This window comes from Otolemur garnettii, unplaced genomic scaffold, assembly GCF_000181295.1.
Source record: "Otolemur garnettii isolate 467f Iridium unplaced genomic scaffold, OtoGar3 scaffold00165, whole genome shotgun sequence".
Lineage (NCBI taxonomy): Eukaryota > Metazoa > Chordata > Mammalia > Primates > Galagidae > Otolemur > Otolemur garnettii.
Genome location: NW_003852560.1, coordinates 1,507,823 through 1,522,600, shown reverse-complemented (window position 1 = coordinate 1,522,600; position 14,778 = coordinate 1,507,823). Strand labels below are relative to the sequence as shown.

Here is a 14,778-nt window from a genome sequence, read left to right as displayed (position 1 = left end):
CCCTGGGCCCGGGCCCGGGGCCGAGGAGGGCCGCGCTGGCCTGAGTGCCCGGGGCGCGGCGGCGCGGCCGTGGGATCCCAACATGGGGAACCAGGATGGGAAGCTGAAGAGAAGCGCAGGTGATGCCTCGCATGAAGGCGGCGGCGGCGCCGAGGATGCTGTGGGGCCCAGGGATGTGGAAGCCACAAAGAAGGGGAGCGGGGGCAAGAAGGCTCTGGGCAGGCACGGCAAGGGGGGAGGGAGCGGCGGGGAGCCGGGCAAGAAGAAGAGCAAGTCGGACTCCAGAGCCTCGGTGTTTTCCAACCTGCGGATCAGGAAGAACCTGTCCAAGGGGAAAAGCGCGGGGGGCTCCCGTGAGGACGTGCTGGACTCCCAGGCCCTGCAGACCGGGGAGCTGGACAGCGCTCACTCCGTGCTCACCAAGACCCCGGACCTCAGCCTCTCGGCGGACGAGACCGGCCTGTCGGATACTGAATGCGTGGACCCTTTTGAGGTGACCCGTCCGGGGGGTCCTGGGCCGGCCGAGGCCAGGGTGGGCGTCCGGGCGGTGGCCGAGGATTTGGAAACTGCAGCAGGGGCTCAGGATGGACAAAGGACCAGCTCAGGTTCGGACACGGACATCTATAGCTTTCACTCGGCTACGGAGCAAGAGGATTTGCTTTCAGACATCCAGCAGGCGATCCGCCTGCAGCAGCAGCAGCAGCATCTGCTGCTTCTCCAGGGCTCCGAGGAGCCTGCAGCGCCCCCCACCGCCACCTCCCCTCAGCCCGGGGCCTTCCTGGGCCTGGACCAGTTCCTGCTGGGGCCGCGGCGCGGGGCTGAGGAAGCCCCGGGCAGGGTGGACACAGAGCAGCCGCTGTCCGCGCTCTCCGACCTGCCGGAGGGCCTGGCCGCTAAGTCCCCGGTGTTCGGGCAGCCGCCGTCCCCCCGCGCCTCCGGAGCGCCTGGCCTTCCAGAGGCCCAGCCCGCAGCCGAAGACTCGCCCTCGTCTTCGGCCTTCCCGTTTCCCGAGGCCGGACCGGGGGAGAGCGCGGCCGCCGCCTCAGAGCGTAGGGCTGGGGACACGGATGAGGAGGGCGAGGAAGATGCTTTTGAGGATGCCCCCCGAGGCTCTCCGGGGGAGGAATGGGGCCGGGAGGTGGGAGAAGAGGCCCCTCAGAGGCTGGAGGGAGAGCCGGAGGAGGGGTCGCGAGGGCCTGGCACCCCTACCGCTGCCTCCCTGCCCGGCAGCCCCGCGCCCAGCCCGCGCTGCTTCAAGCCCTACCCACTCATCACCCCCTGTTACATCAAGACCACCACCCGGCAGCTCAGCTCGCCCAATCACTCCCCGTCTCAGTCCCCTAGCCAGAGCCCCCGGATCAAGAGGCGGCCGGAGCCCTCCCTGAGACCTGCCCTGGCCTCCGCGGCCGCCCCGGCCAAAAAGCACCGAGCCGATGGTGGCCTTTCGGGCGGCCTCAGCCGCTCTGCAGACTGGACCGAGGAACTGGACGCCCGCGCGCCTCGGGCGGGAGGCTCTGCGCACCTGCTGGAGCGCGGTGTGGCCGCGGACGGCAGCAGCGATGGGGTGTCCCCAACAGTGGCCACCAAGGCGTCTGGGGCGCCCGCGGCTGCAGATGGCTTCCAGAACGTGTTCACAGGTGAGCGCACCCTGCTGCCAGCCTCCAGGGCGCAAGTCGTCTGCCAATCAGGGCCTCCTGCCACCCTCCCTCTCTGGGCTCTGAGAGGCGGTGACCTGCTAGTGGCAGGTCTCTTCATAAGGAATCCTGTTCTGCCCAGTTAGCCTGCTTGGCGAAATGCCTTGCACGTGCTTATTTTCGTCCAAGGTCTCATAGGGAAAGACGTAGTTGTGTCTCTTCTGAGTCAGCTCAAGAAAAGGATGGTCTGTCCATTGAACCAAAATATCTGCTGTTGTCTGTGTTCAGAATCACGCCAAACATATAGACTCCCTTTTCGCCTTGTTAGCTAAACCATCACTCTTCTCTTTCCTTCCTCCTCACCAGGGCATTAAAAGAACAAAATGGCTCATGTTCCCTTTACAAGGGTCAGTGCTGGAGGCACGAATCACTTATTCAGGTACTACCCAAAGGTGATTGCTAACCCCTTTTATGTACACATGTGTGTATGAAATGTAGGACATGTACGTGTGACGTGTAGCTTCTGTCTTGCAGGAGTCAGGGTTCTACTACTTCTGTTTATTTATTTATTTATTTTTGAGGCTCACTCTGCATCATCATAGCAAACTCAGACTCTTGGACTTAACAAATCTCTTGCCTCAGTCTCCTTAGTAGCTGGGACTATAGGCGCCTGCCACAACTGCTGCCTATTTTTTCTATTTTTAGTAGAATCAGGGTCTCACTCTTTCTTAGGCTGGTCTGGAACTCCTGAACTCAAGCAATCCACCTGCCTTTCCCTCCCAGAACAGATTCCAGCTACTACTTATCAAAATGAAGTGGCCAACAACAGGAAAAATCTAATATGTACTTTTAGAAAATGAATAAATGAAATAGTAGGGATAATTTTTATTTGGCTTTGTGATCCAGTTGGAACAGGCCGTATGCTGCAGATAGTGAAGATGAGAAAGCCAAAACCACATCTGGTCCAACTGATATCTCTCCTCCTAAGCTTTTCTCCTCACTCAAGGCAGCGTAAAGCATAGCCAGGGGGTCCCTTTACTGTGAGAGTATGAGTTTATAATTGCACACAGGTTTATAGGTCCCAAGGCCTTACCCTGAGAGCCCACTGGTAAAGTGTGAGTTTGTTTCCTCTTTACTTAACATCTACTTTTAATCAATGAATGAGATAGAGGGTTAGAGTTTGATGAGGAAGAACAAAATGAAATTTATGTGAGTGCTGGTGGGCTCCTGATAGATTAAAAATTTCAAATACAGTATAAAAATTTCAAAATCTATTTTTTTTTTTTTTTTTTTTTTGATTTTATGGCTGGGGCCACCTCCAGCATATGGGCTGGCGCCCTACTCCTTTGAGCCACAGGTGCTGCCCCTAAAATCTATTATTTTTACCATTTATAAAACATACATGACATGTTTCCCTGAGGATGACTTTGTAACAGGCTACATGCGATCGTGGTAGCTCCCTTCATTGCCCACATCTTTATTTGCATCTGTGGGCTTTTATTTTCCATTTGTAGAAGTTTATATTGACAAGTCCCTTTTTCTGTTCATTTCATAGTCTCTTTTTTTGTACTTCTTTTCCACCCTTCTCTGTCAGGTAGATTCAGTTAAAAGGAATGTTTGTAGTTTTATAGTCACTCAATAAATGATAAGAATAATGCGAAACGGCAGCCAAGAAGACATTTTTGGTAGAAGAAGATTGGAAAGTTTTTGAGTTAATTTTTGTGAATTTAACGTTGGCAAGAAATCACACATTTTCTCCTTATCTAGGTAGCATTCACTTATAAATTTTTCTAAAAATGAAAATAATTCATTAACATTCTCAATCATTAGTATTAATGACTAATAATTTTTTTTTGCAGTTTTTGGCCGGGGCTGGGTTTGAACCCACCACCTCTGGCATATGGGGCCAGCGCCCTACTCCTTTGAGCCACAGGTGCTGCCCAATGACTAATAATTTTAATGTAGCATAAGACTTTGAAAATTTATGCATCTCATTCATTTAGCAAATATATATATTTGCATTTATATGTATATACACACATCTTATGTGCATGTATATAAGTATATTTGTGTGTGTATGTGGGTGTGAGATATGTAATATATAATATACATATATGTAATATGTAATGTATATGTAATATATGTAATATAAGATGTGTAATATGTAATATACACATACACACATTGTGCCAGGCAATATACTAGATGGCATATAGTACACAGACCTTAAATTATAGTTCTTGCTTCCTGTAGTTCACTGACTACATGAAGAGGTGACATGAATTAAGGACAGTGCACAGGAATATACATGCAGTAGAATTTTTTTTTTTTGGAGACAGAGCTTCAAGCTGTCCCCCTGGGTAGAGTGCTGTGGCATTACAGCTCACAGCAACCTCCAACTCCTGGGCTCAAGCGAGTCTCCTGCCTTAGCCTCCCAAGTAGCTGGGACCACAGGCACCCACCACAATGCCCGGCTATTTTTTGGGTGCAGCCGTCATTGTTGTTTGGCAGGTCCAGGCTGGATTTGAACCCACCACCTTAGGTGTATGTGGCTGGCACCTTAGCCGGTTGAGCTACAGGCGCCAAGCCCATGCAGTAGAATGTTAACCTATAGTTGACCATAGTTGATCACCTGTCTACATTGACCACTCTGTTCAGTTGGTATAATTTTCGTAGACTGGACATGCCCCTCACATAGGTATCCACACAGTAGGCCTAGTTCCTTATGTTGACCACTATGTTACAGTCCCTTGGGTGGTCACCTTACAGAAGTTCCTCATATATGTTTTTATACTGATATATGTGTATACACACACACACACACAAAGGGTGCCCCAAAATGTACACACATTTTAATAAAGGAAAAAATCTGTATTAAAATTGTAGTACTCAGCACATGCTGATAATATTTGTTACCTGTTGTCTCATTTGTCACTGCAGAAGTCAAAGGTGACTTAAGTAATTCAATTTTAATACAGTTTTTTTCCTTTCTTAAAATGTGTATACATTTGCCCCCCTCTATATATGCTGAATAAGTGTGCTGGAGTCATCATTCCCCCGTCTGTACATGCTGGGGTCATCAAGGATGCAGTGGTTGGTTCATCTCTTTGGTAGGGAGTGAGGAAAGACTTGACTGAGGAGGGCAGAATAGCACCCAGGAAGATCACAGGACTCTAAATAGTTGGAGGTTTGTTTTCTGTTTAAAAGAAAAAGTGTCTTCTTAGAAGTTGCGCTTTATTTTAATTTACTAAGTATTTACAAATACAAAATGTGGGACTTTTAAAGGGGTCCTGAACAGGAAGCCCCTGAGTTTTGTTGACTTCTCCAGGCAGATTTTTTTTTTTTTACTGTTCAGAGAAAAAGTGCAGTTAGTCATTTTAATACAGACATCACCTACTTTGTATTTGATGATTGCCTATAACTGGCCAGTGATCAGCACTTACTTTTTTGTGTGTAGCAGTTTCCATAAATTTATTTCATTCAGTTGGCATTGTTCAAAAAAAAAGAAAAAGGAATCAGTAGGTTTAACCTAACTTTATAACTGATTGGGAAAGAGAGGTAGAAAAAGAGGTGAAAGAACTTTCTCAAGGTCATGCTGTCATTCATTGAGAGCCGGACATGGAAGCTGTGTCTACTGATTCATGCCTGAGTGTCTTTGCTTGTTATTCCTGTTTGGGTGTTCAGAGCTTTAAGATGATATCTAGAGTAAAATATGTTTCTAAAAATATTACAGGAGTTAGAGCCTTTCGTTCTGAGGTTTTCTAGTTTCTGTTTTTAATAAGGTGTACTCATTTAATGGTTGAACATCTGGCCGTCCTTGGGGGCTGGGTGAAGGGTGATCGTGGGCCAGAGTGAACCAGATTTTCTCTCGGCAGCTCACATGGAAACTATTCTTATGGTAGACTGAATCCAGATTGATGCGGGCCCCGGTTTCTCAGCTGTTGACTCTTGTCATCTGGCATTACATTTTCTTTACTATCCTCTGCTATTTTTCATGGGTGTCTTAGAAATGACCAGAGGGTTGGGGAATACTAGACTTGTCCTCCGGGAGTTGTTTCTTGGCCTTAATTTTGCATGTATTTGGATCCATTAATCACCAGCTGCCTTTGAAGCAGGTGATCATTATATCTATAAGCTTCCATAAGGACCTTTTATTTTTATACCAGAGAATGAGAGTTGTCAGCTCTGCAGGAAAGAACAGATGTTTTTCACTTTTTCTGCCTTTCAAATATAGGGAGAAAATTCAAGTGGAAAGGGATTGCCACAGCAGGTTTGTGTCTCTTTGGTAGATACAAAATCATTTAGCTAAGAGGGAGACCGAAACTTCATCGTGTTTTACCTATGAAGAAACTGATGATGGCTTAGGCCTTTGCGTTTAAATATTCCACAGTTCATTTGTTTGAAATACATCTTTTTCAGTGTTTGGTTAAAAAAATTGCTTCTGAAATTTGAGAGGGTCCTTTACCCATTAAATAGGACAGAAGCTTGGTACTAGAGCTTTGCAATTCATTAGAGTTTAGATAGCTAACATTTTAAATCAATGATGCTAAACCACTCTTGATGGGATTCTCTCTAGAATTACTTATGTGCTTGTCTTTTTTAAACGCAAAACAAAAGTTTAATCAGTTTCAAAGGGCTTCATGTTGTCTTCAGGCACAGCATTGTTATACAGCTTATGAAAACATTAGAGGTGTCCTCCCCAGCAGCTACTGAAGTGTGTAGGCCGGTGGCTTCCTTTTGCCCTCTGTTTTTGTATCTGTGTACTTGTCACTCTTTTCTTGCTGACGGCTGTTTATTCTTAGAGCGCTCTTTGGTCCCTCCCCCACCCCCGTTGCTTATAACTTAATTTTTTTCTGATCAATTTTTTATTGGCTTGTAAACCCTATGATTATGATCTTAGTTGTATTTACTCTACTTCTAAGTGCTGGGCTCTGTGTTGGTTCATTACGTAATGTCGCTCTTTATCCTCACGTTTCCAATGAGCAAAGCAAGTCTCAGACAAGTGACGTACCACATCTAAGGGCATTCTGGTATGAAGTGGTGCATCTAGGACACGTCCCCAGAAAACCAAATCTATTGTTAATGTGTATAAAAGAAAACGAAGTAGATCCGTGAGTTTTTGGACCACTAGCTAATTATGATAATGAAGTGCTTGAGCTTTGGAACTTGGATGGTGCGACTCTCATTTTGGCCTTTCTAAAGGTTACCTTGATTTTTTGTATCAGCAGAGAGAAGGGTCCACTCGAGGTGTATACATTTTCTCACATGGCTTGTTAAATTGTCATGCTAGATTTTTTAAGGCCAGCAGGACCTGACAGAGTATGGATGTCCAGTTAATGTCTAATAAGTGAATGAAGGTCACAATTATCTCTGAGATATATAAAGTCTTACTATAAAGGATAAGGGGATGATAGGTATGATATCCTTTTCCCTAAATACTGCCTTATTGAGTTCCATATATTGGAATGGAGTTTGGCAGCGCAATCTGAGACAGGAAGCACTGCTCTTAAATCATTAAGATTGGTCTGAAACATCCTTTCTCATGGTTTCTTTAAGACTGTGGTTTGGATTGAAGTCAAGTACCCCGGTAGCTTCAGTGATGGGTTTTAATGAGTGCTTTCTGAGTTGAAGACTGGCCTAGTTTTAAGTGCATTTAGGCCTCTGGATATAAGCTATGAGCGTTTGAAATGGAACAGGTGCTTTTAAGGTTTTCCTTCTGATCCTATTTAAAAGGTACAGAAAATATATATTGGATGGTGGCAATGGTAGTTACCCTAACTGCTGTAAATCTAGTCATATTTGAGCCTTAGCTTTGCTTTTTAGCTAAGTGACTCTCAAGTAAGTTTTTCCTCAAATCTAGGAAGGTAGAGAGGTAGGTAAGTTCAAGTCGATAATGTTAAGATTAAAGGACACAGTGTATTTAAAGCCCCTGCGACTCTGCCTGGCTCCTGAGAGGCACTCAGCTGATCCCGATTGCGCTCCTGGCCTGATTTATTGTCTTAATAAACTTCCTCGTTCCACGTGGCTAGAACCAAATTTGTCAAAACCAAACAACTCATAAATCATATGTGGAGACCTGGCAGGCTAGGAATTGATGAGATGTTATTTGGAAATAATTATTTTTCTTCATTAGCGTTTTTCTTTTTACAAACTATTTTAGGTATCAGGTTTTGTTTTCCTTTCATTTCATTTTTTCTGTGATTGGTAGAGTTTTTATCACTTTATCAGATAGTTTGGTTTTCTTACAGGTTTGTCCAAGGAAAGCCTATCAGGGGAGTGGGCTGTGAGATTAGGGGAAAGGTACTGCTTTTCAAAGTGGAAGTGGGGAAGCAGGGACAGCAGTTGACACCCTCACTGTGTATGTCCTGCACAGCATCTGGCTACACCGCCTGACTTGGCAGCTCTGCCCTCCCACGATCTCCTTCATGAAGCCTCTACTTCAGACAATCTAATCTGCTTACTGTTCTATGAACATGCATTTCATTTGCCCTGACTCTGAGTCTTTGTCTTGCAGTTTGGGGACACAGGGCACTTCCCTTTTGATTTAGCATCTGAATAGGGCTGATAGATTTGCATTTCCTCTGTATCTTTTCTGGCTAGACCTCCCTGAGAGTCATCACCTGACTCTACACTGAGGATCTGTGTCCTATTAAGCATGCTTCTTAGATTTAGGGTTCTTGTGGTCTTTTTTTCTTGCCTCTTTCTGCTTTTCCTTCCTCCTTGCCTGCTCTCCTGAATCCGTCCATTCCATTCGATGCCTCCTCTTTTATTAATATTTTTACAAATACACGTATCTATTCTGTGCTTTGCGGTGTGATAGGGAAGGAATAGACTGAGGTCTTTGTGAATATTTGTTCACCATTTTTAGGGGGCAGTGATATAGGCGAGTTAGGTATCCAGGCTTCCAACTGGCAATGAAAACTCGTTGAATTTAAGCTACACAATTGATAACCTTTGGGGGAAATCAAAATTAATTCTTTAGGGTGGCATCTGTGGCTCAGTGAGTAGGGCACAGGCCCCATATACCAAGGGTGGCGAGTTCAAACCCAGCCCCGGCCAAACTGCAACAATAACAACAAATAGCTGAGCGTTGTGGCAGGTGCCTGTGGTCCCAGCTACTCCGGAGGCTGAGGCAAGAGAATCACCTAAGTCCAAGAGTTGGCGGTTGCTGTGAGCTGTGATGCCACAGCACTCTACCAAGGGCGACAAAGTGAGACTCTGTCTCTAAAAAAAAATAAAAAATTAATTCTTTCCATTGAGGAGTGATTGAATAAGTGGTGAAGGTAGAATGATACTTTGGTAGAACCTGTGTTGAGAGAAGAACATCTATTCTTGTTTCCGTAGGTTAATTTTTAAACAGTAATGATATTATAGCACATCTGAGCTTCCAAATCTAAAGTTTATTGGTAATAAAAGAAGAGGCAAAGGAAATAGAGAAAATTCTATTCCTCTGTCATACCTACTTATGTATTATAAGTACTAACCTGATGTTAATGAAATTTAGCGTCAAGGGACAATTAAGAAGAAAGAAATTAGTACTGCCTGTGACTTGATGGTTATTGGCTATAATTTCAGTGACTGAAAACTTTCCAAAGTGTTTTAATATTAAAAATATAAATACAGAAAATATAACTTCTACACAATTTTTTTAAAGGTAGCAAAGTGACATAGTTATAACAACAAAATTATAGGAACAGGCTCAGCGCCTGTGGCTCAAATGGCTAAGGTGCCAGCCACATACACCTGAGCTGGCAGGTTCAAATCCAGCCTGGACCCGCCAAACAACAATGGCGGCTGCAACCAAAAAGTAGCTGGGCGTTGTGGCGGGCACCTGTAGTCCCAGCTACTTGGGAGGCAGAGGAAGGAGAATCGCTTGAGCCCAGGAGTTGGAGGTTGCTGTGAGCTGTGATGCCATAGCACTCTACCCAAGGGGACAACTTGAGGCTCTGTCTCAAAAAACAAAACAAAACAAAAATTATAGGAAGAAATAACAGCTCCTGGATGCTTCAAGATGATGTTAACTGTACTAGGGAATTATTTATCTTTTGGTACCTGTTCCACTATAGGTGAAGGAGAGGAAAAAATGTGTCTTCCTCCTTTATCAGAGATGTCTTACAAGTGACATTTGGGTAGGAAAATTGCTACCATCCTTCTGTGATTTAGTCAAACAGGAGCATACCATGGACCCACTGGGACAGTAGTTCTCAACCTTTCTACTGCCATGACCCTTTAACACAGTTCCTCGTGTTGTGGTGACCCCCAACTACAGAATTATTTTCGTTGCTACTTCTTAACTGTAATTTTGCTACTGTTACGAATCGTAATGTAACTGTCTGACATGCAGGATGGTCTTAGGCGACCCCTGTGAAAGGGTTGTTCCACCCCCAAGGGGTCACGACCCACATGTTGAGAACTGTTGCACTAGAAGCTTTATCACCTGTTAGGGCAGAGACGCAACAGGCTGAAACTAGTCCTCTTATTTTCAGGAGGAATGGGATACATTTTTCCAGAAAAGCAAGCCTGTGTTGTGTTTTAAAATTGAGGTTAAATACTGTGTTGAGTTTCTCTTTGTACTGCATGCAGAAGGATTATTTGTTGTATTCCTTGGTGGTAACAGTGGATGTGTACGGAAAGTAATTCTGTATCATTTAATGGTTGCTTTAGGCGGTGGTGGTGGGGAATGTTGATCAGTAAGCTACAAACAGCACTACGGCAAGAGAAAAAGTTCAGAAGTCTTGCAATCTACTGCCCTTTTCAGTTTTGCCACCACAGGGATCAATAATTTTCTTAACTATTGGTAATACCCTGGTTTCCCAGGTTGGAAAAGTGCATGTGATCTTCCTCAGAAGATTCCTCCTTCAGGAAAGAGGGAAGATTCCTTTTTTAACACTGTGATTCTGTAGAAATGAGGGATCCAGCAGGTACCTTTTCTGCACTGTAAGGATAATCTGCATATTTAGAGTTTTTCTTGACTGTTAGACCTGAAGATCCTCCCTGTGTTGGAGGATCCATTTATACTATGGAGTAAGGATGAGTCGGGACACCTTGGGTGTCCTTTATATTAATAGTTGATGGTAGGAGCAGTAATGTTTTGATTTAAATAGTTTTGATCAATTTTCAATTCATGCCAAAAGAGATTTAGACTAGTTTAACTGCTGTTATCTGATGTGACTATAAGACCTTACATTTTCAACACCAATGTGGTGATTATATTAAATGATCGATCCTAGTTTTTTGAAACTGCATGAAAAGGAAAGCCGTGTTGTGCAATGTATGACCCCCAAATTTAGAGTGTATTGAGTCTTTCTAATACTGGCACAGAATACTCTGAGCAAAGTCCTTCTAGATTCATTGTCTGCAAATGTAAATCATGGCCTGTTCTTGGATGGATTATAGGCTTTGCATTTTTCCTTGTAGATTAAACTGCTCAATAAAAGCAGTGCTATTAATTCTCTGACTTCGACATACTTTAATATATTGGTTTTTGTTATCTTTTCAGGTTTTCCTGCTACTACATATGCATATTCAAATGATTTTTGTGACTCTATGGTATTCCATTTAGAAATCTGCCTTTACATTGAAAAGTTCTTACATATTACAAGGATAAAAGGTTTTGAAAGCTCATAAGTTTTTGATTTATGTACAAAATATTTCTTTTGGCCTCAATGAAATACAGCCTGGCTAAGACCATTAAGAAGAAAATGGACTGGAATAGAACTATTTTAGGATCCCAAATAAATGCATTAGAATACTCTATGGAGATATTTGTACGTCTCTTTAATATTAAGGCACAAGTCTTATCTTTTTAAAGTGTGATAAAAGCAATGGATTCACAATAGGGATAATCTTTTATAACTTATTTTTAAACTTACATGCTTGTAGATAATTGCCCTCTCTTTTCCCCATAGACCAGTATTTTCCTGTTTGGAGAGGGCAAGTTATGCGAGCTCTTGGTGTGAAGTGCTACCTTTTGCAACTAACCAAGATGTTATTCTATAAGCCAATTATATCTTACTGTCCTTGCAGTGCTATTTTGGTTAGACGGCTTTGAGGGTATAAAATGTTTGGATGATACCTTTGCAATTTCTTTTGGGATATAGGGTTTAATCTGCTTCCTTTCTATTTTTAGAAAAATCTGGAAGTTTTTCCAGATTTTTGAGTTGAGTTTAATATTTCAGGAATAGGTGTAGATGATTGCATAAGAACTTCAGTGATTTACCTGGAGAGATATTTGACTGGGCTGACAATGTGATGTAAGGGAAAAGTTCATCTTGGGAGCCTTTACTCTTGGACTTGGACTGTTCCTCTAAGGAGACTCATTTGACTCTAAATTCATAGACCATCTTCGTATCATCTCCTCAGGGATAATGAAGGGTGAGCATGTGGCTTTAGATTCAACTGTAGACTAAACCTCTAAACTTGAGCTCTCCATTTCTTTTTCTTGGCTGCATCGCCAACTTCAGTTACCAACGGACTGCTAGGTCAGTACCCCCAGGTCCTATCTCTCTTCTGGGTATCAGACGCAACTCATGTAGTTATCACAGGCTAGGGTAGGGGCATCCATCTTTTTTCTTCTCGGCCACAAATCGGAAGATTAAGAGTGGCCTTTGGCTACACATTAAATGCACAAATATACAAATAAAGTTGATGAACAATAGAAAGGCCAGTGCACACTTTTCATGATATCTGACACCACAGTAAGTGAAACGATCTTCAAGTAATCAACATACAGGCTGCGAGCTGCAGGTTGGACACCCCTGCACTGGGGTATCAGTGTCTAAAACTACAGTTGTTATTCATCCCATCCTCTCCACCCTCCTCCCGGGTCTCCCAGTCAAGGCATTGCTGTCCAGCTTGCCATATACTTTGATTCTTCTATCCTTCTCATACTTAACACCTAATTAATCTTTCCCTCTTCTCTGTTCTTTTCCTAAATCTCTGTTTAATATGAGATCAGACCATTAAGTTTGGGAACTCATCCTAAAAAAGTACTGCATACCCATTGGTGGCTATCGCTCTGGTGACCTTCAAAGTCTTCCCCTTGGTCATCTGGTTGACCTAGTGATAGTCATCAGTGAGGTAAGTGGCACTTCTTCTGGGATGAGTTTGTGAATTTAATTGTCCGACCTGGCACAATGACAGTTCTGATGGGCGTTTCAGAAAAGAGTTCCAAAATTGCTCTGAAAGGTGGACTAGGTGCTAGCATTGGTGCATAGCTGCCCAAAAGGAGTACCTCAGAGGCGACGAATGCTGTTCAGTAATGATGTATGTAGCACTCTTTCTAGGATGAGTCCATGAACTTGATTGTCTAACCTTGTGTGTTTTTCAACTTCTGTTCCCATTACTCGGCCTTTCCTAGTTCAGATCCTTGTCAATAGTCTCCCCATCATTCTCTTGCCCACAGCTGGGCTCTTTTTCACTCCATTCAGAACAAGGCAAGAGAGTAAACTTTATATTTAAAATATGAATTTTAATGGGGGCATCCCAGTTTAGAAACATTTCCTTATTCCCCCGTTCCTTTGAGGCTAAAGTTTAAATTCTTTAATGCATAGATATAAGATGTTAATATGCACAGTATGTTCTTTAGCGTATATAAATTATTATATTTATATACCCATGCATAATAGACTACGTGTATTTTAATATGTATTAAGATATAACGCTCTTCAGTTTCAGCACCTCATTTTTCAGTCTCCATTTTCCTGACTTTGTCCAGCTGTCAGTAATCTTTAGATCAGCGGTTCTCAGCCTGTGGGTTGTGACCCACAGGAACTGTATTAAAGGGCCGTGGCATTAGGTTGAGAACCACTGCTTTAGGTAGTTCTTTCTGGTAGTTTTAGGTATTATTGACCCTTGTTTGCCCTGAAAAGAAAAAATAAATTCATTTAAGCATGCTCCTCGGTTTGTGACACTCTCCCATCCCTAGTCAATGCAAATCTCATTTTGTGTTCTGCCTGCCCTATGAACAAACAGACCTGCTTTTATGTGTCTGGGATCTTTGAAATTGTAGGTGTTTGGGTAAAGTAGGTGGTATTTCTATTTATGTTTAGTTTGTACAAATACTTTGAGTTGTGGACTTCATGCTTTTTTTCCTGCCCCAAACCTCAGTTGCCTTTGGGAAAAAAATGTACTAAAATTTCTAGGTGAATTTCCATTAGTTTTTGGTTTCCTACTGCTGTATAATATTCCCAGGGGTGAAAGTTCTTCCGGGTCGTGTAACAGCAGGAGGCACTGTTCACCTTTAATCATACGTTTCCCCTGAAGTTGTGCAGTGTGGTGGCTCTGGGTGCATTTTCTAGATTGTATTTAAACATTTTTCACCATAATGAACATCTAGAAGTCTGTGCTTCTTGGTTGCCACAGAAAAAACTCCAATGAATATTCCTGTGCAGAGTGCTGTGTGAGAATTTCTGTGGATGCCTATTCAGGAATAAAGGTTTACCTTAAAACCAGCACGGTGTACCCCATGATTGCATGAATGTACACAGCTATGATTTAATTAAAAAAAAAAGAAAAAAAAGGTTTACTTAATTTATCTAGGTCATTAGTTTCCAGAATAACTTCCAAGTTTATGCTCCATTAGCACAGCAAATTAGTATTATCTAATTTCCACGAATCCAATGAGGGAAAGGGGTGTCTCCTTTGACGTTTTACTTTGTATTTATCTGATGAATAATGCCTATGAGAAAATTTTTAGCTATTTGGATTTACCCATCTGTGAATCGCCTGTTCATAGCCTTTTACGTTTCTCTCAGGTTTTCTGATTTTCCTTGGTTATTCAAAGGGGTTCTTTGCCTATTCTGGGCATTATTCTATTGCCAATGTTAGAATATGATAGATGTCACTCAGGCCCTGCTGGCCTTCTTTCCTTACATTACAGACCAGAAATATAAAAGTGATATTTTTCAGAGTTCCTGAGAGGTTGTGTTTCAGATGTGTCGTAGGCTTGATGAATTCGTGCCAGATTTGGAAAGCTTCAGAGAGGCCTGAGAGGACTTTCTGTAGCACAGCTGAGGAAATGTCTAATTCCCCCAGGGCGATGTTAGCAGGGGCCTAGTGTCTGAGCATCAGCTTAATGAAGGCCGCATGGCAGGACATGGTTCATCCAGACAGCTGGTGGCTGCAGCAGGCACAACAGCTCTGA

General features: G+C 43.2%; 1 protein-coding gene across 1 annotated transcript in view; it reads left to right on the top strand.

Moving 5' to 3' along the window:
* Window positions 1-82: 82 nt before the first annotated feature.
* Window positions 83-14,778, top strand: part of FMN2 (formin 2) — a 332,811-nt gene continuing 318,115 nt past the window's right edge. Inside the window, 1 exon segment of the mRNA XM_023519245.1 lies at window positions 83-1,637. Within this exon segment, the coding sequence (XP_023375013.1) occupies window positions 83-1,637 (1,555 nt within the window).